The sequence below is a fragment of the Tyto alba genome, unplaced genomic scaffold (genome assembly GCF_018691265.1).
Source record: "Tyto alba isolate M040663 unplaced genomic scaffold, T.alba_DEE_v4.0 Super-Scaffold_17, whole genome shotgun sequence".
Lineage (NCBI taxonomy): Eukaryota > Metazoa > Chordata > Aves > Strigiformes > Tytonidae > Tyto > Tyto alba.
Window position 1 is genome coordinate 3048590 of NW_024881279.1, and position 23634 is coordinate 3072223.

The 23634-nt window shown below is 41.6% G+C and overlaps 2 protein-coding genes across 3 annotated transcripts in view; one reads left to right on the forward strand and one right to left on the reverse strand.

The window, feature by feature from the left end:
* Positions 1–640: 640 nt before the first annotated feature.
* On the reverse strand, positions 641–3871 carry GDF9 (growth differentiation factor 9). The gene is made up of 2 exons (XM_009974586.3): positions 3445–3871; positions 641–1593 (listed from the first exon to the last, which is right to left on the reverse strand). The coding sequence occupies exons 1-2, from the start codon at positions 3869–3871 to the stop codon at positions 641–643; spliced, it is 1380 nt and encodes a 459-aa protein (XP_009972888.3).
* A 7672-nt stretch (positions 3872–11543) lies between these two features.
* The window catches only part of SHROOM1 (shroom family member 1), a 39390-nt gene continuing 27299 nt past the window's right edge, over positions 11544–23634 (forward strand). Inside the window, exon 1 of one of the 2 annotated variants that reach the window (XM_042790445.1) lies at positions 11544–11650. The gene's annotated coding sequence lies outside the window, so the exon portion shown is untranslated. The remainder of the gene's footprint in view (positions 11651–23634) is intronic. The other variant, XM_042790444.1, reaches the window with a different exon arrangement.

Consider the following 23634-nt stretch of genomic DNA (forward strand, 5'->3'; position numbering starts at 1 on the left):
GCTGGTTCTAGCTTTTACTCAAGTAGTTCAGTGATTTAAGTTTTCACAAGTTACCACACAGCTGTCCTTAAATTCTTACCACCTGTTGGGAAAGCCTGAAGAGCATGACAGAAGACAAACAAAAACAACCTTGTGCCTTTTTTCCCCTATTACATTTCCAGTTCTGTAACAGAATGAAAACCCAAGAAAAGAGCTTAATGTTGAAGACTTTCCTCTCTTCCTAGACACTTGCTGGAGATACCATATAAAGAAATCTTGTGTTTGGAGGAAGACTAGCAGGCACTGAGTGTAAGTGGTATGCACAATTGGCATTTTTTTTTTTTTTAATTTTTTTTTTTTAAATCTATAACAAAACAGCTTAAAATATACATCTGGTAGTTGAAACCTCTTCCACATTTTAAATGCATAATTATTCCAATAAAAAGCTACTACTTACATTTATTTTCACATTCCAGAAAGACTGAGTGGCTACAGAAGTGCTGTGGTATAAACATCTTCTAACTAACTCCATGCCGAATCCTAACCGATTTTGTAGCGCTATTAGAATGACATGCATGCTATTCAGTCGCTTATAGCTGCAGATACTTTGAGAATGCAAAAAATACCCAAACCCGGAGTAAAATCAATTAGGGTTCACCCACTACCGACAAGTGCACTTGGTAGCTATCATATCTTCATACTCTTTGTAGACGATGGAGCCGTCGGGCTCTATGGTTAGGACGCTCAGTGGGCTGTATTCGGCAGGAACGCAGGAGGGCTTTGGAACAGAGGAGTCCAGCTTCTCGTATATTATGTTCTGTACCATTGTGTGTACCGGAGAGCCGTAGCGATGCCCGACGACCCTTGGGCAGTCGCCTTTGCAATACTGAGGGCTGTACCTGTGAGGTGCTATTATCCATTTGTCCCATTTTAGTTGGCTAAAACTTAGACGGAAGTTGTGAAGCTCACACTCGTTTTGAGGGAACAGAAATTGTTTGAAATACTCGCTCAGATTATAAGGTTGAGTTGCTGGTGCTTCCTTCAGATTCCCATCTCTTCGACGTCGAGAGACCCTTTTACCCTGTGAATTCTCTTTGCCTTTGTCACCCGTAGGATCAACAAGCGGACTGTTCCTTTGCCTGGGCCGCACTGGGTTTTTCCTTCTGTGTCTAAGTGAGTTCCACCTGTGATAAGCTTGCTCACTGGTATCATTCAGATAAAGAAGAAGAGAAGGGGAAACCAGTGCCATATTAATGGGATTTTCCAGTTTTGTGTTCTGTTGTGGATCACCCATCAGACAAGTGACATTCACAGCCATATGAATATTTCTCCTGTTAGTAGCAATTAGAGGCTGGAGAAAAGAAGTCACATCAATTTCAACCCACTTGCGTTTTCTAACTTCAAAGTGCAGGCTAAAAGCTATAGTGTGTGAAATGCTGGGACATACTTGGCTAGAAAAATCATGCTCCTTAACAGATAAATGGCACATGCATGTAATGGAAGAAGAAATGGTCATTGATGCATCAAAGGAATAGAGCAAGACAGACTTCAGTAAGTGCTCTAGAGCAGTAACACGATCCAGGTTGAAGAGTAAATCCACCGAGTGAATGTCTCCTGAGAAGTGAAACAAAATTTTGTAGAGTTAATGCATCTTAATTTTCCACCTAGACATAAATACTATCGTACAGTGATTAAGTAGAAATAATTCCGCAGCAGAAGAAACTAGTTTAGATGCCCTCCCTTATTTTTATTATATAGAATTTATACTTTGGTCAGGGACATAAGATTTAAAAGTTGAGAAAAGAGAGCAAAACCAAGAAACCCCAGGCTTTTAAGAAGTGTTAGAATTCATGTCATTGAAGAAACAGTACAGGAGGAAGTTAGCAGTTGCCTTTTCAGTGTCAATATGGGGAAAGAGTAACTAGACACTCCAAATTATACAAGCCATGAAATGAAATAGCTATGGTTTTAAGTGAATGCTTTCAGAGCTTTTTAGCATTAACTCTAGTCATTCTTCCTACAGAGTAATAGCAAGGCAGAAGTTTATTTATTAGCATTACCTAAAAAAATTATCTTTGTTTCATGTCACTTTGCTTTGCTTTTATGAAACAGAACCAAAGCTTCTAAGTTATTCTGAATGCACGTCTGTCTCATTCGCCCTTACTGTAAGATATGCTACTCTTATATTTTCTCTGATGTTAAGAATTTTTCTGGCATTCTTTGAATTTGCTCCAATTTCCATCTTACTCTGAGATTGATGACCCCGTTTCCTAGCCTGTTTTCCAGATGTGGATGTAGCATATGTTTAATACATTACTTTTTTTCCTACTCACCACTATATTTCTTCTACAATTAGAAACTGTTAATTTTTGACCACACAAATGCACTAAGTGATCTCTTCAAACTTACATAGGCCAAATAATCAGAAATCAGATGAAGGCTCTGTAGACCTTGATAAACTTGTATTTCCTATATTAATGAAGTTTTCTACAATCATGAATTCAAATACTCTCAATAATTGTAGGAAGTGGGTTCAGATTCAAGCTGCTACTTTAATTATGACTACATTTAAGATATGTAACCATGAGATTAACTGTTAACTGTGAGTATATTTCTGAATCAGTATATTATATTATGCCAGGAAATTATAAACATTGATTTTTGTTTATTTTATTTTTCCATACTTTCTAACTGAACCTCAATCTCAAAGCGCTGTTACTGTGCACAAATACAATTTTTAAGGTTATCTGTCTTTCTAAGTGAAAGAATCCAAGTTAGAAGAACTCAGATCACTTATCAGCAGTCACATAAGTAGAATTAAAGGCCAAGGGTTTCTAACTGAGGTTGCTGTGCCCAGCCCACATTTAAGAAAACCATGAAAGCATGGTAAATTACAAAGTGCCCAGCCATCCTAGTTTTTCAGTCCCGAGTCTGATTTACAAGTAGTTCTACTCTTCCCTTCAGAACATTCACACATTTGGGTCATGATTCTTCCCTAGGAAACGTAGAAAAGGAGAAAAGTTATCTGGCAGTGGGACTCTGGCAACTTGTTACAGAGCTTGTTACAGTGCTGTGTTTTTAGGGCCTTGAAAAAAAACAAAACCAAGATGGGTAGCAGAAGGAAACATGATGTCCCTTATGTCTAACCATTTTTAACACTTCCCTTACTTAGAGCCAATTGTAGTTTTCTCTGACTCATAATAAGATGAGTCATCCTGAGACATCAGTATCATCTTGAACATAGTACCATTTCTATGGCATTTCCCAAACTGTGGAGAAGTCTATGCCTAATGCCATTCAAGGAGAAGTAGGTTATGAAAAACACCTACAGTTTAAGAGAAGAGCCACCAGGATTAAAACAGCAACAGCTCTAAAGAAATAAGATATTTTTATATTATGTTGCAAGCACAGAATATGTGGAAAACCCCCATTTAACCTTTGCAGCTGAGGTCAACCCACACCTACCTTTCATTAGGTCCCTGTGGTGGTGCTTGCATTCTGAACACGGAGTGAAAAGTCGAACAGTGTTATAGAGGTGGCTTTTGTTAGCCTTTGGGATTCCCTCCTTCGTGGCAGACATCTTATACAGCCTCTTCATGTACCGCAGGGCTCTGGAGTCTGGCTGTAGCCTGGGGACCTCGCTTTCCCAGTCCTGGCGTCCCCCGTCAGACAGCACCTTGAGAAGGGGAGGCAGGAGGGCATACCCACGTCTCACCCCTTTTGGCGGCCGCAGCAATGAATTTAGCTCGCTGGTAGTGTCCTCGGGAGCTACCAGGAATCCAGAGGTCTCAGAGACCACCCGACCCCTGGAGTGGGGAGAACACTGGGTGCTAGAAGAAAGCCAGTGAAGACAGTAATAGAAACAAACATAAATTCTCCAAGTACTCTCCATGCTCTTTAGGGTTGCAGCCAAAAAAAAAAAAAATGCCTCCCCTAAAATACTCAAGGAAAAAAAGAATACCTGAGCCTGATCCCTTATATATGGTACAGCTGTGGAATGGGAGGGAGATTCCTTTCTCATTAGAAACCAAAGAGAAAGATCTGCAGCTGGCTACGGAAACCACATACCTATTTGCATTTAGGCTAGAGCCTTTGCCTATGAAAGCATATTATAAACAAAATCCTTAATTCTGAGAGTTAACCTTTTCCGCATGGTAAATACAAAGCAAGAGTGAGTGTCAGCCTCCAGAGGGAGCAGGGGAGACAAGGTAGCATTGGCTAGTCTAACTAAATCCATGTTTATTTGCAGAAATATATGAAGAGCTAAATATTATTGCTCGTAGCGATAATACACTAATAAAAAAACTGTTTTCCATTTTCTGTTAATGTATTTCTCGCATTTCACTTCTCTGTAGACAGTATTATCCACTTGAGAGAGAGGTTACTGTGACTACAGTGCTGTCAGATTTGTTTTCATTCCAGCACACAGCACATGTTTACCTCCAGTCTGAGGTAAGGCATCCAAAAGCAGAGTGCTTTTTCAGGCAGTATCAGCCATCTGTGGAGTGTGCTCCAAAAGGAGTAATATTGATTGCATCAGGAATATTCAGAAACTCTTGTACCTGAACATAATTAAAGGGATGGGGTTTAGTTTAGTTAGGAAAATACAGGGGAAAAAATCTGTTTTCATGACAGTTGTTTTTAATTAGAGCTTTGTTATCAATAATCTAGTGAAATGTCGCCCATAATCTGACTTTCACATTTTAAGGCTTCTGAGTAAGGACTGCTTGTTCCGAGGGTGTTTAATTAACTTACAGAAATGTCAGTTTGTCAATCTTTGGTTTGGAGTGGAAGGTTAATTCAGATAACAGTCTATAATATAAAACAATATAACATTTCCTGCTAGATTTCTTAAAGCCGATTTGATTATGATAAGAGGGGAATACTGTAACTTCTGAGGTCAGCTATGTGTAAACTGTTTTGAATAAGGTGATTTGTACTCTAATTTTAAAAATACACCCTTCAGTCAGGCATTCTTGCATCAGTCGATCTCATCTGCTCCCCCTCTTGGGGGTTTGAATTAGTCCCACTTTACATTAGTTTCAAACAAATGTAACTACAGTTTCTGCTGTTCCATGACAATTTAAGCTGCCCTCTAACCCTACCCTTTTCCACAAACCGCATGTGCATGCCTGCTTTCTCCTTTGCACTGATTTTTGATGTTCAGATCTTGTGGTGGATCCAGCTGAAATGGTAGGAAAATAATCCAATGAAAAGTGATTACTTGCTTTACTTTACTGAAACCACTGGACAAGCTGAGAACTATTAAGCCTATCTTGAATAATTTGGGGCTCAACAGGACATGAGTGGTACTTCTGGATGCTAAAGGCATAACATCCTTATCTGTTATTCTGTATGGTGAGTGCCAAAATAATCTTACATATTTTTATATATACACTGCATTGAAGAGTGTATTCTTAAACATGTAGCTTTTGAAAATTTTGCTTAAGTAGACTGGAAAGTTCATGAAACAGGTGAAAGGACATGGAGATTTTTAACTGTAGATTTAAGCCTAGCCCTGACCAGATATATTCCACTCTTTTGCATAGTCTAATGGCCTGATCATAAAACTCATCCACATTTATTAGCTGTCTTGATGGAAATCTAAGCAGAGAAGTCAAAGTCGAGATATATCCAACTTGAACCAATATGTGACTGAAGAGGCACCTTTGCTGACTAATGTCAGGGAGAAACCTAATGTGAGCTGCCTCGTGCGCTGTTGGCCAAGGCTGGGAGCCGCTGCAGTGATGGCTGGAGGGCCATCAGCACGCCTGCTTCTCAGCTCGTGCTCAGGCGTAATGCTCATCAGCATCCTGCGATGCTTGGGGGTAGAAGAAGGTTAGATCTTCTTTATTTTCCTTCATCCTGGTGTCTGGGTTAGATGCTGTTGGGGCTCTCAAAGGATCTTATAGCTGAGTTTTCACATTTTTAGTAACTGGTTGGTCTAGACCTGTGGAAATGTTTAATGGGTCGGTTGATTTGATTTGACTATGGCACGTTGACTACTTGACCCTTTAGAAAACGTGATCATTTTCAGTGCATAAATAGGAGCAGAAGTGCTGTAAGAGTGGCTGGAGGAGTTCAGTTATTCTTAACATTACTGAAGCCTTAGAGTCTTCCCATTAATGTATTTATAACTTCAGGCAGTTCTTGAGCAGCTTCTAACAAACTAGACTTCCTTTGCTCTGCAGCAGCCTGTAATAAAGAGGAGAAAACTAGAGTTTATGTTGCTGTTGATATTTTCCTCTGAAACCTGGTTGCCCTGAACAGGTTAGTGATCCAGCCCAGCCACAACAATCCCTACGTGCAGGACTGAACCCTAGCAACTGGCAGGGGTGTCAGGATCTGGGGGAGGGAATGAAAGAGGAAAGACAGCCCCGTAAGCCACACTCACTGCCAAAGCCGGTTTATCATCCAAACTGTGACTTTTTACTGGACTTCAAGTTGCTCCGTGCTTGGACACATTGGCTGAAGAGTTATAAATTTCAGCTATATCTGATTGAAGATTCTGGCATACCTACACTTGTAGGTAGTTGCAAATACATGTGCACAAGCATTTAAGATATTAAAGACCCGTTTAGTAAAACACAGTGCCCAAGGAGATTGGTTTCATCATATCTCTTTAAAATCCAGACCATTATTAGATTGTTTGATCATCTCATGTTTTATATATCATAAATACTTATTATCTCTATTATTGAGCATTAGATTGTTGCAGCAGAAACTATATTTTCCTTTTTTTTTTTTTTTTCCCCTGAGAAACACTGAGTATCTAGTCTGTACTACCAGAAACTAATAATAATTTTTAAATTCCTATAAAACGAGGCTGAAGAATGTGTAGCTTTGCCCTGTAGCCAGATAATGGCATTTGTTTATTTCCACAAGGGAGCAAAAGCATTAATCACAGGTATAGCTGTTATGCCCTGATAAACAAAGTGTTTTCATTTTGGCTCACTGAGCTGATTCAGTGACTTTGAAATACAAGAAGTATCAGGTGCTCTCTGCAGGGTCCATTAATAATGTTGCAGAAACTTAGCCAACTGCCCATGCAAAGTAACAGCTGAGTTACGGGTCTGCTATGCAGATGTGAGCTGTAGCGATTTCTAACAATTTGAAAAGAAGAAATGTTGCCTGTTACTTCTAATGGCTTCTTCCTGCCATAAATGAAAAAGATCAAACAAACTATTTTAAAGAACCACATATGTCATTGTTTGACAAGACAGAATCAGAGCTAAAACACTATGTACCACTGATTTTATGACTACAGTGTGAAACAGGTATTTTTAATCACTGATGATAGCGGCCTGTGCTCAAGTCAGCCCATTTTTATCTCCTTGATGATAACATCAGCAATCCCTCAAACTGACGATAGCAGAAGATTGGGCTCTGTTTGCCCCTCTGTTCCTAACTGCCTTCTTGTACCTGATGGTTTCAGCTGTCTCCATAGTCTATGTAGTCATACTTGCCATTTGAGATGTTTTTCACAGACGATAAGATTTTTCCCATTTATCATATTTGTAATTGTCCCACGGAAGACTTATTTTCCTATCTGAAAGGTCAGCCTTCTTGAAGAGCTTGGAAAAGAACTGAAACATCCTAGACACAGACATAAGCCGGGGCACTGATGGATAGTTTATGAATTCCATTTTTCTTGCAGACTACTTCTCCTACTACCTATGCAGCTTTGCATGTATTATTTGTTTTCCTTATGTTTTAATCTACCATCACTTTATTATAATCATTATTTATAGGACCTAGAAATTACCCTAATGGACCATGAGTCCATTTTCCTGCATGCTGCATAAATATGGACTAAACAGTCCAGAGAGTTTGTAATCTAAATATAGGACAAGAGAAGGGACAGCATACAAACAGTTATCTTGTATTTGTCGGCAGACAAGTAGAAGAGCAGAGTTTCAGGGACTTAAAGAAGATTACAAGAGAGTATTGCTGCTGTTTGCATCAGGGGCAGCATGAAGATCTTGTCTGAAAATGTAATGGGTGAACAATGGAAGCTGGACCCCTGAGAGGGAGTCGACAGACTGCACTGGTATGTCCCTTACCTTGTAGGTGTGCTCTGGGGCTGAATATACTAAACATTATGAACCATTCAAACACTAGGATCGTGATAGTTTTGTAAGGACCTGGATATACACAGCTAGGCACACATCTCAAATATTGATTGGCATCAGCAGGATATTGCTGTAATAGGTAGGCAAGTAAGAAACCAGCAGCAGAGTTGATGTACTTTAGAGAGATGGGTTTTTCCACAGTGATCTGGTTTTAGAACCTAAAATAATACAAAACTTCCAAGTTCCTCAGGCAAGGGAAAAACCTGCATGAGGACGATATGCCTAAGGGGGCCTTTTTCTTTGTTTACATGCTCACCGAGGTCCCCAAAGCATCAGGATGATGTGATTGACTCCAGCGAGGAAGGTGAGAAGGGGAAGGAGGTGAGCTTTGTGGTGTACGTGGCAGCAAGGAGCACTCAGAAGAGAAATACCCCTCTTCCAGGGGTGTTTCCCCCTTTCTCTATACCTGAAGACAACCGGGCTCTGAACTGCACCTGTGTAGTGGTGTCGGCTGCTGCAAAGGCGGGGGCTGGCTGGCACGTGGGGTGGGGCAAGATGGGTCACCCAGCCCTTTGCTTTCATGATTGCCATCTGTGGCCTCTCTCTGCCTTGACTAAAGAAGACTGCTTGCCACTGGATCCTTATGGAGCTAAGGGGTATATGCTGTGGATTTATCCAGTGCCATAATACTATGTTTTATTCTCCTGCCAAGGGCATAGTGGTGAGTCAACCAAAAAGACAAAGCTCTTTGCTTCTGCCTCTGACTGCTTCACTAAGGTATCCATGTCTAAAATACTGGATTCCCACTTTACAGAAATATATTGTAATGGTGTCTAAACTTAATGTATATCATAGCTACACTTCCATTGTTCACAGTAGGTATCTATTAATTGTTGCTAAAAGACCTAGCTATAGATGATCCGATAGTCAATCTGGTTCTTCAATACAGAGTTTCTAGGTGTATGAAAATTATAGATTCATGGAAGTATCATTTTACTAAACATTTTAATATCTCATGCATTCTATATTGGATTAGGATATCCTGACAAAAAGTGGAACTCATCTCCGGTTTATTGTACTATTTATATGTAGATAAAAATAAGTAACTCTCTGAAGTGCTATAAAAGATTAGCTGACAGATGAAACAGCTTGGTCTGAGTATGGAGTTTGCTGTACAAAGATACAGCGATAAAAATAAACGTAATGGCTTCTTAGAGGCTGCAGAGGAGGGTAATGCCAAGCTGGGATCGTGGCACATTTCAGAGCTCCTGCTGCCATTCCTTTGGGCACGGTGCCTTTCTGTTATCTTACATGGCATTGCTGTGAACTGACCACGTAATAACGCTGAGGAGAAGTGACCTTGTGGACGCTTTGTACAACTAGAATTAATAAATGTTCTTGACAGGGTAATCGGTTAGTTGGTTCATTTAGTACATGAGTTCAGTGGCTTAATAGGCAGCAGTGTGAGAAAAGTTTTACTTCATCCTGTTGTGAAAACAAATGATTAGCAAAGAGCCACCTGACGGCCTCACTCGGCCTCTGAAAATGAGCCCAGTTTTCCCTGTGCTGCTAGGCTGCTGGTGGCCCTTTGGGTACTGGTGTGGTATCTTTGCCAAACCTCTTCAGTTTTACTGACATGAAGGTACATGCTTCTGGAGTGCCTTCTTACAGCTCTTTTGTATCAAGGGGTTAGTTTACAACTCATTCACACATTAATTTTCATCATTCGTGCGATGATTGGGGAAGAATGTAGATATTCAGTGCTAAAGTATGGCACTCACAATTTTACCTGCTAAGCAAATATCACACAGAAGACTAGTAGGTTTGTCCTTGTTGTAATCAGATATTCTTTAAAAAAATAATGAGAGCTCGTTCTCCAAAAAGAAACAACAGCTGCAGAAAAGAGCTGCTGTAGGTAGCAGAGCAAGGTGTCTGGAGGGGTCCTGTGACAGAGGGACACCTCCATTTACAGTATTTCTAGGCTGTAGGGCATCTGTTAGGTACATAGCAGAAATATAAAAGTTACGGTTTTGGTATGCACTGTCTTCAAAGGGTGAAATCAGTGACATTGATTTATTTTGCACAGGTCTTTGAAAACCCATTATAGGGAAAGTTTTGTGCACGCTTACAAATATGACTGCCCACGTGGAACCTGGATGAGATAGCTTTTTAACAGAGTTCATTTTTTATGGAAATAAAACTTCTGAAGTGAATGAACAGAACTGTCATTTGTTTACATGTGCTATTTCTGTTACAGGGAGGTGCTATATACGTATCCATAAAATGTGGCTTTCAGGTCACATTTCAGAATCCATTTAATCCCATCTGAGAGCTACTGCTATCAGGGGTTGGGGTTTACCTTTTGCCCCTTACCTTCAGGGGTTGGTGGAATAGTTTTCACCTGGTCTGTGAGTGGAATGACCCATTCCCCAGCTGCACACACACTATAAATTTGTGGGGCAGCCTAACACATGCTCTTTGGTAAAGAAAGTTGGAGGTAGTGACTTGCTGTTTTGAGAGCATCTTATTGCTAGCTTAATTAGCGTCTGATGTGAAGTTATATGAGACTATACTCTGGTACATTTTGGGTGTTGTGGGCATCTGGAAAGATTCAGTGAAAAAACGCAAGCAGAAGTTAGTTGGGCTTTTTGATTGCCTTTTTGTCCCCCTTTCTCTTCATAAGCATGCAGACAGGATTGCAGGAGTTAGCTCCCTTCCCTTTTTTCACAAGGGAGGAAGAAAATATTTGGAATGAACTATTTTAAAAAGTGAGAAACTGGGGTCTTGTATTGGATATTCTTCCTCTTGCCTTGGTGTGTTGGTGTGGGAAGCTGAGTTTGTTGAGCTTGTTATTATCTCTTTCAGCTTTCTTGGTGTATTTTCCTGCCTGGCAAGCTCTGGCTGGAGAGCAAAGCAAGCCCTGAAGAATAAAAATTGTGAAAAATGGAGAGCCTGCTGCTGTTACCTCAAACTGCACCTCAGACAGCATAGAGGGCAGGTAAATTGCTGTATGCCAGATGTGACTTCCCCCCCTCACACCCACCTCTTCCCCCACCCCCCGCCGACAAAATGTTTTTATTTCTCTTAAGTAAAATAACAGTTCTGGCCGTTCTTGCAACATCTCTGCTGTAAGATAGGAGTCAGGAAACTGTGTTTTTCATTCTGTTGGGGGCTTGTTTGTTTGACACTACTATCAGATATGGTTAAAAGGTGAGTTCTTATGCGACCCTTAGCGAGACAACCGCTGAACTATAATTTAGTTTCTTAAAATTGCAGGAAATTAAATTGCAGAATTTTGTTCTCTCCCAGTCTTTATGTTGTGACGCTTTGGCCGTGGCTACGCTCCTGGCGTGCCTTTGCGTTTAGGTTTACGGTCGGACTGGATGATCTTCAGGGTCTTTCCCAAGGCGGAGGGTTGAGTGGTGGGGGGCCGGGCTGGACCTCAGCCCGCCCGCCCCTCCCGGCTCTGCCCCTCGGGGCTCGGCATCCCGCCCCCAGCGCCCTGCCTCCCCCGGGCAGGGCCCTGCCCGCTGGGTTTAGGGCAGTTTTGTCCATGACCGGGCTCGGGAGGGATCCCCGCCCGTCGCGGCCGGCTCCAGGTAAGCCCGAGGAGGGGGGGGGCTCGGTCCCCGCTGCCGCGGGGGGGGGGGGGGACGAGCCGGCTGCCAGCGGTGCCCCAGCTCGGCTCGAACTGCTGCCGCCGACCGGCTCCGGGGGGCGGGGGGGGAGCCGGGCAGCCATCGGAAGTTCCCCGAGCCCCTCGGCTCTTCGGAAACCTTCCAGAGCGGCTTTTGCAGGAGCCCGGTGACGGGAATTACCCCGGGAAGCTCGGCTTGCCGGCGCGGTGCAGCCCCGGCTGCTGCGGGAAACGGGGCGGGGGGGGGGGGAGTGAGGGGGGTTTTGGGGGGAAGAATGAGGGGTTTTGGTGATGTTCCTTCGGTGTGTTACTCCTCACGCTGTGCGTGGTGTTGAAGGCGCGCTGCCAGGTAATGTACTGCTGTCTGCTAGGAAGAGAAGACTTTAAAAAACTTAGTTTATCTAACCTGATGGTGTTTCAGTGGTAAAAGGCATTCTTTCATAGTTTAGAATTTGTGGAATTACAGTACAAAACCAGTTTTGATGTGTAACAATGTGGCTTATTTATGCTGCCTTCAGCAGGGGGGCTTTTAATCTTTCTGTTAATTTAAAGACCTGAGCTACATAATTATTTCCTGCAAAAATCACAGGGGCAGTAATTGCTTGGACCCTTCTTTTCCTGTTGTGCAGAGACCTGCTAATAGGATTTTTCTCTCAGAAAAAAGGTCTCCTTAGCAGCATTTAATGTCAAGAATGAAGCAGTGTCAGGTAGAAACCGAATATATTTTGATGCATAAGTGTTTTCTAAAGAATTCCAAGCTTAGCTTTAGTGTGTGGTGCTTTGCAAAATATTCATGAAGTGACGTATTAAAAAGTAGAAACATGTCCAAATGGTATGTGCTTCAGTGTGAAAATGAATGAGAAAATATTAAAGTTAAAACTTGAAGAATGATTCGAGGGTGCATTTAGAAAATAGAAATCCAGGTTGAATAAATAGGGGAGGTGACAGAAAGAAAAGTATTTTCAAGTGTGTGTGGGAGGGAATCACATAAGATTTTCCAGCCATTTACAAATGGTAAGAGAATATGCAAATGTATTTATTTATGAATTTGCCTGAGGGGGTTTTTGCATGCTCTGATACTCTCTCTTGTTTGGCTTTACGTGGTGCTGAGGTACAAGTCCAAAGACGTGAGGGGCTGGGGTCGTGCTATCGGGGCGGTTCAGGCCTGCCGGGGTCCCGCTGGCCGCACACGTGGGGTGAACTACGGGAACGGGGAGCTGCGGCCAGGGAGAGAAACTTGGGGAGGTGGTGGGAAAGGGGCTGGGGCTGCTGAGCTCCCTGCCCAAGAATCTGTGTGCCGGGGGGGGGGCCTGTCCTGGCCCAGCATGGCCACCAACCTCAGCTGTCTGGCTACCAGGGCTCGGTGCTTCCAGCTGTAGCATGCTCAGTTCCTCGTTGACTTGGTCAGAGTTTTTCATCTGAGAATTTGCATTTTGTTGGCTTGCTGTGCCCAGAATTTGGGGGAAATGTGGGCAAAATGAATCCTGTATTTCTCAGAAGAAACTTAGGGGAAAAAAATTGTATCTTGCCTATTTTCAGTACTTCTGACCTGTCACTGAACAATTTCGTTTCCCACGCTTCAGAGAAGGGAACTAAGTTTTCTTTTGCATTAATTTGCATCAAGGATGTGCTTTCTGTTGTTCCCTCTGAATCTTGCCAAGTCTGGCCAATTAATAAGTCTCTGAAAAATGCACATGCTTTGATATTTTTTTTTTTTTTTTTTAAAAAAAAAAAAAGAAACCTTAATGTCTGAAGTTTCTGTCCTCGACATACTGGAATCTCAAAGAACTTCCAGTTGTGGCCAGGCTGACTCTGTGCCAGTCCCAAAGCGTAAATGAAGATGCTGCCTTTGACCTGTGGCTTCAGATGATAAACCAGATTCTCAGCATCGTGGCTGGTTCCAGTTGGCCTCAGCCAGTTTGGAGCTCAGAGCTGGCCCTGGCCGAGCCCACTGTGGTGATTTGATAGGAGACTTGCTGGCTTGAAATGGTGAAAATAGATTTGTAAAATAATTAAAGGGTGGGATTGACACAGAAATGGAATAGGAGTTCTGTGAGTGTTCTTTTAACATAATTTTATATGTATAGGATTTTAATGTAGAGTGAACAAAAAGCAAAGGGGAGAGGGGGGGAAAAATAACTAGTCACAGTTAGTTCCTCTTTGTTTATAATGTTTTCCTAATCCTAGTTATTAAAATTAAGTTTTAATTTATTTAGAACTTATTTGCAAAGGAAAAACTGTGTTAGGAATATCCCTGATGTAAAATTTGAATATGTCTCAAACTTTATTCTTTGAAAAATTCCCTCTTAGTTTATATTATCGGAGGTTTTGTCTTTTTGGTACTGTGATATCAGCTCACTGTTTCTGCAGGTATCTTGCAGAACGTTCTGGAGAGCCAGATTTCCACAGCTTGTGCTGGAAGTGTTGGGCAAATGCAAGGCAATACTGATTTCAGTGCTACAAAAAAACCCCACCACTCACTCCAACCCCGGACGTGGCAGTAGCAGTGTGCTCCCTGGTTAAGGGGCTCTCTGTTCCCTGCCCACCACCCTGCTGCCTTTCAGCAGAGTTTTTTTGCTCTTTTTTTTTGGTGTACCATCTGCACACTCAAACAAGAGAGGGCAAATGTAAACTTTCTTTAAACAAGGGATGTATTTATCTCAAGGGTATGCAAGAGATGAATTGCTTTGGATATTTCCTGCCCATTTGTTTGGGTCTGATTTAGGTCTGATTCAAAATGGTAAAATCAATGTAAAGGTGCCATTTACTTTACTGGGCCTTGCAAAAAAAACCTTTTTAAAGGATAGCAACAGAACTTAATGTTATGTCAAATTATGTACGTCTTTGAGTGAATAAATGTACTTAAATATTTCATAAGTAATCTGACAAATGCATTTTCTGGTGACCTAGATGATCTTTCACTATCAAGAGGGTGATGATTTTATGCCTCAAAGTGGTTTTACTTTTTGGCATTGAATAATGCTAGGTGCTAATGAACACCTGACAGTGTGATCTGGAAGTGAAATCAGTTACCCCAATAGTGAGGATGACACTCCTGCTGATTCAGTGGGTTTCCTATTCCTCTAGTTGTACAATACACATCGAGCTGTAATGGGAACCAGACGTTTAGAAAATTATGCTCAGATACAGTCCTGTGCCTCATCACAAGTGACACAGAATTTACATTTTTTTTCTCTGTGTGCATGCATGGGTGTAGACTATATGTCTGAGTGAGATTTATAATTTTTTCATATGCAGATTAACAGAGTGCCTGTACTTGCTCTCATAGATATGCATCGTTCTGTGAATATAAGCCTGGCCTGCCCTCCTGTCAGACCGGTGGTTTGTGCGGGGCGGTACGGGGTGCAGGGTGAAACATGTTCTGCTTGTGCCTTGTGCCTGTTGAAGTGACCGACACTCTGGCTGGCTCAGCCTGGGGATTTACCGTGAGCCTTCTGCTACCCCCAAAGGCTTCTCCCATCTGACGCTGGAAGCACTCACAGAATAATGAGGAGTGACAGAAGGTGGTCCAAGAATGAATACTTTCAAACTACTGTGTGGGAATACGTAAAGTGTTTGAGCTTGGAAAATCTTCATACAATGAAGTGTAGAAAATATGCAGATAATCAAATGAACTGATCATAAGCAACTGTAACAGACTGTTTAAAAACATGGACTTGCCAACAGTAGACAAGGTGAAATCAAAGTTAAGCCTACCAGATGCTTTCTCTCGCCTTCCTCTCAGTTTTTTCCAGCTCTCATCCCCTTTTGACAGGCATTTTATTTGCCTTTTTTCCTGTCTTCTGTGATGTGACCAGCTTCCACCAGCCCTCGGAGATAAACAGTGGCAGTCCTGAGGCTGCTTTAACCAGGCCTTTAAGTATCCTGGAGTGAAGTCTATCAGACTCAGGCAATCTGAGGAGCTGTAATTTATTCTGCTGTCTAAACTGTACTTTCCCTGTTCCAGGGTGAGTTCTTGCACTGTGGTGGTAGTTTTCATTAATGACCAGCTTGTTTTTGGCTTTTTGAGCAAAGACTTTAGCCTACTTGGCAAGAATGCTCTTCCTTCTCACTGAGTCAAGAATATTTAATATTCCGTTGTTTTTATTAGTGTTTTCTGGGGTTTTGAGTTTTGTTTTGTGTTTTGGGGTTTTTTTTTGGGTTTGGTTTTTTTTTTTTTGTATGTTTTTTTTTTTTTTCTCGTATCTTGGGTTTGGGGGTTTTGTCCATCTCTTTGCCTGAACACCCCCTGTTCTGCTGGATCTTACGGAGTCTGCCTGCCTCGGCACAAACTCTTCCTTGTCACACTCTTACTTCCAAACCCTAATCTCTTTGTGAAAACAGGTCCTGACTCCCCTAGTTTCCCATCTGATCTTTATCTTCCTCTTCATCCTCTTCCAAAACAGATTTTTTCGGTTTTTTTTTTTGGTGCCCCCTGATTAATTGCCTTTACTGGCTCTTATTTCAAGCTTCCTTGCTAGGACAACCTTTTCCATCATTTTCCCTCTGGCCCACCAGTCCAGCCTCAACATATTTTTACTCTACTCTATTCCACTTGATTCTAACTCATCTCTGAATTTGACGATTCCTTTGCTCCATGTGACTGTGATCTGACCAGCACAGAAATGAGAGCACAGCTGTGGATGATGCTGGGCTCCTAGAATTCCAAGAATAGCCTTGTAAACTGTGGATTGACTGCCTGGAAACTTTATTACATCAAGCCACTACTGAATTTATGCAAAGTGATTGTTCAGGGATTTAAATTCAGTGCCAAATTTAGTTTACTGGGATTTCACAGATAAATCAAAACCAAGTACTTGGTGCAATAGCTGTTCCTTGCCAGATTGTTAGTTTGAACTTTGAAAGGCAAGAACTACTGTTTCATAAAGGATTGTCAGAATATTTTTTTTAACCTTGAAGACAATGTATTATCCTGAGACTTGTTCTTAAGCAGCTGGAATGTTTCATCTGATAATTTAAAACAAGAACACTCAAACCCAATGAGCATATGTCCAGCTGGAATATTCCAGTCAAATTGATAAACATTTGTCATAAGTACCTAGAGCAGGAAATGTGAAGCATTGCTGATAATTGTACGGACCTTTCTAGAATAACCAAACCTGTCTATTTTTCATCCCAACTGTGGCATCTCTCTTTTGGGAGTTTATTCTTGGTGCAGCATTCCATGCGTGTGGAGCTATATAAAATTATTTCTTGGATCACAGACTTTTCTGCACCTGTCTTTGTTACTATACAGGCTTCTAGCTTCAAGAACAGGGAAAGAGTATGATCAGAACTTGAAAATGATATCTTTTTGCTATTCATCTGTCCAGGAGTAAATATACATTGAGCTGTCCACTGAGCCAGTATCTAATACAATTTCAATCCTGGTTTGAAGCAAATGTTTATTGTTAATTATTTTTTATGATAAATATAAATCAGCAAGGGGTTTTTGTTCTCCTGAAAAAGATTTTTAATATAAAATTACAAACAAGTATTTATTTTAAAATTGTCAACAAACTTTCCATGAGTTGTAAAACAAATGGTTTAGATAGTAAACATACTCTTTGAGCTGAGTTTTGTGATAATCTTAGAGCCTGTAAAATGTAAAGGCTTGACCCAAGAGTTTGTTGTACTTCTGTGGCTAATCACTGTAAAGCTAATTTCTGGGTTTTTACTGTTCTGTCTTTTAAATGGTCACATCGTGTTGCATATTTGTTGCTGACATTGAATTTTCTGCTATCTAAAATATCACAAGCCATTTTTACAGGACAATTTGTAGAAGACTCAAGAACGATTTGACTTCATCCCATGTATTGCAGAAATCCAAGCATTAGCAATGTAATGCTGCTTGTATTCTACTGATGCTATCAAAATCGTCCTGAGAAATGACCAGTGTCTCAGTTCTCCTAATCTTTACCCAATCAAACTTTTCTAAGGGAACAATATTCCCAGTGCCATGAGCGGTCGGCTTTAGGACATTCATACAAGTCCTAGCATGTGGTGCTCAGCCTGCTTCGGCACGCTCAGAGCAGCAGTGATGTGATGCCCCAGGATCTCGGAGAGCTGAAATTCTCTTCTCCCTCAACTGCTGACTGTGAATCTCGAGCAGTAACAGCTTGGCTCCTGTCAGGAACGTTTGTTCTGTCGAAGCTAAAAGGAGGTCATCTGTGCCGATTCCCCACGACACGTGGCCGTACACGCATATTCCACATTGCTAAGGGATTTATATATTCGAGAGTCCATCCAGCTTAAGATCAGATGAGCTCATACAATTTGTATTTTTGTCTAATCCAGGCACAGTGTGGTTTTTCTGCCTATGGCAAGTGTGCGGTTTGCACCTGTCCCTGCCTCCCTCCTTTTATTCCTTTACCCATCCCTGCTGCTGAAGACCATTTGTAGAAGAAGCTCTAAAACCATTTAATTGTAAGGTTATAGGGGTATGAGTGCTGCCCTCACGGTGTCCGCTACTTTGGCTACCTCCTAGACCTCAGTAGGAGTTAACTGCTCAGTAAAGTGTCCTGCTTTCGGATGTGTTTTTACACCCTGTTCAGTTACACCGCTGACCATGTCCATGGTTTGGTTGTTCTTTGATGGTTTTGCATGTTCTGAACACCTTGAAATAAAATGTTTCATTTTGAATGGAAAATTAATGTTTTATTTGGCATGAAACAAAAGCTTGTATTTTTTTTTTTTTTTTTGTAGACAAGATGAAAAAGTCATTTTGATATGAACTGAAGTGATTCTTACTTAACCACTGAAAATATCTATGATGGGACAGTGCCCAAAAGCTGTTCCTGGCAGATCTCAGCTGGCAAGGGTCACATCTCTGGTGCTTCTACCAGAGTGAAATTTTGAGTTTCCAATCCCAATCTTATGAGAATTCCCTGCAAACCCTTGACTGAAGTTGTTTAACTGGAGAATATGACTTTCTCTGTAAGCAACATCTGTTCCTCAGGACATTCAGCTACTGTTTCTGCCATGTGGCACTTTCCAGTGAGGGCTGAGGAGCCCCACGGATCAGACAGATGCAGAACCATAACCAAGCTTAGAATTACAAGGGTGAGAGCGACTCTGGGATGTTGGTCCTTCCCTGCCCTTCCTTTTGCACCAGCTGCTCTCATTTTCTTCGCAGCGGGTCTTGTGCGCTAAAGTAGAGGAGATGCTTAAATCCGTAGGAAGGCCCATGGTGAGTGGCACGGTTTTTAGAATTGCTTCTGTGGTACTTCAGAAGGGTCAGTAGAACCTCTTCTAACATATGAACGGAATATGAGCTTGTGCGCCTACTCTTGGGTCTCTTGGGCTGAAGGATCTGAGCCCGTAACCTGAACTGACCTCTGAAAATGCACTCAGCTTGCCTGTTGCATGATTATTTAACACAGGAAATCAGGTCTAGGCAATACAGCAGGGAATTGGACAGTAGACTTGTTCTTCTTCCACTTTTGCCATTAACTTACTGCATGTATGTGGCTAAATCACTGTGCGGCCCCAAATCTGTCCATTCAACAGCTTCTGTCAGCTCTACATCTGAGAAGGGTTGAGTTCAAAGCACCTTTATATATATCAGGTAACTTTGCCTAAATTATATAAAACAGATGGGTAAAACAAGAAAGATTTACTCATGTTAAATAAAAAGGAAATCCTTTCCAGGTTAGTGGCTTTTGTTAGTGAATTGTTAGTCATAAGATGAGACTAATAGAATTTCATGTTGCTTACCTAGGAAAATTGTTTCTTTTAACATATAAAATCAGATTTTAAAAGCTGGGATCAGTTGTAGCATCTTGTTATATCCGCTTATTTCCAGAACAGACCCCTTCTGTGCTTCCTGTTTTCTGTTAATAGCTTCTTACAACTTTAACACATGAAAAACATCTTGAAATTTGTTCCTGAGTTTTCTCCATAGTGAAAACTCCCACAAAAGCTGTTGTGAAATTTCTGTTGTTCACATCTTGCACAATAAGGTACTTACTGGCAGAAAAATTATATAGGGGAAAAAAAAATATGCTCCCTAAAATATTAATCTTAAATGTAAAATGGCTTTGTATATTATTTTGTCATCCCAATGCCTTCTGAAGTTCAGGGAGACTCCAGAATTTAAGTGAATTACTGGCATTTCCAGACTGCTGGTCAAGTGAATGTTTACCAAATGTGAAGCTATGTGATTAATGAGCTGGCTTGCATGGAGACCTCTGAAACTTTTTAGTGTTAGATTATTAGAATAACATTGCTTTTACTTGTGAAAATATGTGTGCTCAAGTTGTGTTGTGAAACAGACTGTTTGTTTGTTTTTTTTTTTTTTTTTTTTCCAAAAGCTACATTCAAGAGACTTTAGTTCAGACCCTGCTGGTTTTATACACTTATAAGCTTCACTGCAGTAAACAAAAGCCCGTGAGAAAGAAATACCTGTTATCAGTCATTATTCCAAACTGAACGGTACTTAATGGCCAGACCTTCACGTTCTTTATCTCTGTTGACCCTGCGTAATTTTTGCCTTAAAAAAACCCACATGCTGCTGGACCAACGCTGGCAGAGTCTGCAGCTTCCTTTGCTGTATGTTGGTTTATTTGGGAGAATGGCAGAGCTGCCCCACTCTGTATCTGGAACTTAATCGCGTAATGCTCCTTTTCTTTATGACATCTAATGGTGACATTATTTATTTAGCCTCCCTGTAACAAAGCCACCATTGTACTCGAGTGTTGTGAGAGAAAGCAGAGAGCCTGCCGCTGCCTTTGCCGTGTAACTGGATCGACATACCACCAGAAGCCCTCGTTATTTATTTATTTTTCTAAGTGCAGAAAGAGAGGAGCACATACCTGATGACAAAAGAAGGCAGCAGCTGGCATTTCTGCTCTTCAGCCAGACCTTTGTCCCAGGGGAACCATAATGTCCCTCTCTTCTTTTCACACTTTACAACGCTTAAAAGATAAACAAATAGATCACTATTTCCTTGGGAGTTTTTTATTAGCATCCTGCAGTATTCTTTAATACTTAGATAGGTACAAGTGTGACTCTTGAACAAATTTTTTCAATGTAGTGACAAGTCTCATTTAAATTCTAGTTTTATAGGTATCTGTGAAAAAGAAAGCGTACAACTTCTGACAAGTGACACATTACTGAAACAGGATGCCCTATTTCTTCTTTAGATTGCCCTTTCATTCAGACACTATAAAGAAAGAGTTTTGCCATTGGTTTGAGTGGAATCAATATCAGATTCAAAGTGGATTTCTGGTAAGCCTCTGTTTGCTGCCTGCGTGCTGGGTACACATCTGTATCTCGGGTACCGCACCACCAAGGGCCCACCCTCTGCCATTAGCTCGGGCGGTCACAGATTGGAGGGACAAGCCCTAATGCTTTTTGTTTCACACCCGAACTCCATTTGATATCAAAGGAATCTCGGCACAGAGCTAACGCTGTGAGCATGAAGTGACTTGGGATGAATTTCTGTGTTACAGCATGAGCTGCTGGGGTGGCTGGGGGATGCTGAAGCACGGCCGTCCTGCCGGCAGCGCGTCCTCTCCTCTCCCCTGGCACTGGCTCACCATTCACCCGGTTCCTCTGTGAACTCTGTTAGCTCAATAAACCACCAGAAAACAAAATAAATCCCCTGAACAGCTTCTGCCAGGCTAGCAAATGGAATCAACTCAGCAGAGTCCAACCAGTTGTGGAGCTGCGGCAAGACTGGTGTCCGGGATGGCAAGGGAAGGACTGGGAAGAGAAGGAGTGAAGGCGATTCCCTTTCAGCAGCAACATTGACTCAGCTGCATTTCCATTTCAATGGTTTGAGCAGATGCTTCTCTGAGGCCCAGGGATCCTGGTAACCTCTGAGCCACACAAAATGATGTTCAGCTGGTTTAAGAAACTATATTAAACGGTACAATTAAAACCACTTATCAGTTACTAAGACACTAAAATGTCCCAGTGTTGTGTGATACAGTGCATGGTATTCTCTAAAGATTTTTCTGTGGGTTCAGAGAGCTGGTGGCGTAGCACTTAAATGTGCTTACAATGTGGTTTCAGTTGGGAAGCTTGTTCAGCTAAATATTGTTTTATTTTTCTAATGAGGCTTTCAAATATGATTTGATTGTTCTCACCTAAAGATCTACCATTATATATTTTACCAGGGACAAATCCTATAACCTTAGCCAAAACTCCCAGTGAAGATTCACATGACTAAAAGTGTGGCTGTGTTGTTTGGCAGCAATACCAATTTAAGGTAATTCTTGGCAGCTGTGCTTTCCCCAGCACGCAGCTGCTCGCCTCAGCTCCACACTGCAGCAGAAAACCCTCCTCCCTGCAACTGCTGATATTGCTGTGAATTGGGAAAGCAGCCTTAAAAGGAGCATGAGCAAAGGAAACTTTTGTAGGTTGCTTTGGCTGTGGAACATTTTGTATCAAATCAGGGACAGAAGGAACAAGGGGACCTGTCTGATCCATGGAACATCGGTATGACTGGAACAATAGTAGTGACTTTGTGTTACCTTTCTTCCATAAACTATTACCAAATGATTAACTAAATAATTAAAAACGCTAAAAAAAAATGTTGATTGTGTTTGCTGTAATGTCATGCAGAAGGAATAACTCATGTAGGAATTAATGGATTCTAGTGAAAAAATAATGAATATGTGCCTATAATAACACTGTCTCGGTCGTCTGCCCTGCTAGCTAGTTTGGTTATGAGGTAGGGCAGCCACATCTGTGAAATCTGGGATTGATGAGATCTCTCAGGGATATTATTTTGTCTATTAGGCTGCTGTTACTTGGATGGCTTTGGTGAGTAAAGCCCAGGATTTTTATTTTTATTTTATATCTGTGCCACTGTTGACCTCGTTTTTGAAGCCAGTAACTCTAGGCAGCCATCTGTATCCCAGCTGATGCCAAGTAATGAAAATACCATTGAAGGTAATAGCCCAGTGGGCAATTGGAGGTTTTTATGGGTAGCATTTGCTGTTTGTGTTGCTTCCCCCTTCGGATTTCACTTTCCAACACCTAATAAAAAAGGCTGGGAAGGCAGATGCGCAGGGAGCAGCCCTGGGGGCGAGGGGGGCTCCCGTCAGCCCAGCCCACGGCTCTTTACCTGCGTGAGATGGCTGGCGTAGCAGCCAGCAGCCGTGGGCTTTACTTCATCCTGCTGCCTTAAGGGGCTCACCTTGGCAACCCCTGGCCAATGTGGTGTATTTGGGGCTGTCACAGCCACGAGAAATTATTCTAATGGTATGTTTGTCTGATATCCCCACAGTCTGTAAATGTCCTTGTGCTGTTGGTGCTGTGCAGCTAGTACAAGGAGAGCAGTGGCAGAATGGAAGGTGCCGGTGAACGGTGAGCAGACATCTCCCTTGGTTGTTGTTGATCGCTGAATTCTGCATTTTATCTCGAGCTATAGGTCCTTGCCTTCAGGAGCTGTGCTCGAGTGCAGAACACATCCTAGCAATGTGTAGATAAAGCAGAAGATCTGTAAAGTAGCATCAAGAGGCAAGTTTTGGCCCATAGTCCTAATTACTGCTTTTCTACTTTCAGTGAATTTTGGGCAGTGACTGGGGCAGTGTTCAGAAATAAAAGGCATACTGATGGCAACTACTGACATCTTTATCATGAGTATTATGAGATTTTATGCATCTCTGAAAACATGAGCTGTAAAAATTCAAGGATCCCCTGAAAATCTTAGCTCTCAATTAAGAAATCAACCATGAATATCAATATTTCTGGTTGTGAAGCAGAGTTTGAAAACATAATGTAAACGCACTCTAAACATCTAGGAACCCAGGGGCAGATAAAATGAACCTCGGCTCCGTTGTTTTTACAAATTCCTTTGTTTGTTTTTACTCTTGGCCCTGATTATTATTGTAACCATGGAAGTTTATAGATAACAAACCTAAGCGTGCTTTTTCATGACTCATAGACGTCCCGAGAATATCTTGGTTACTTCCTAGTGGTGATGAATGAATGACT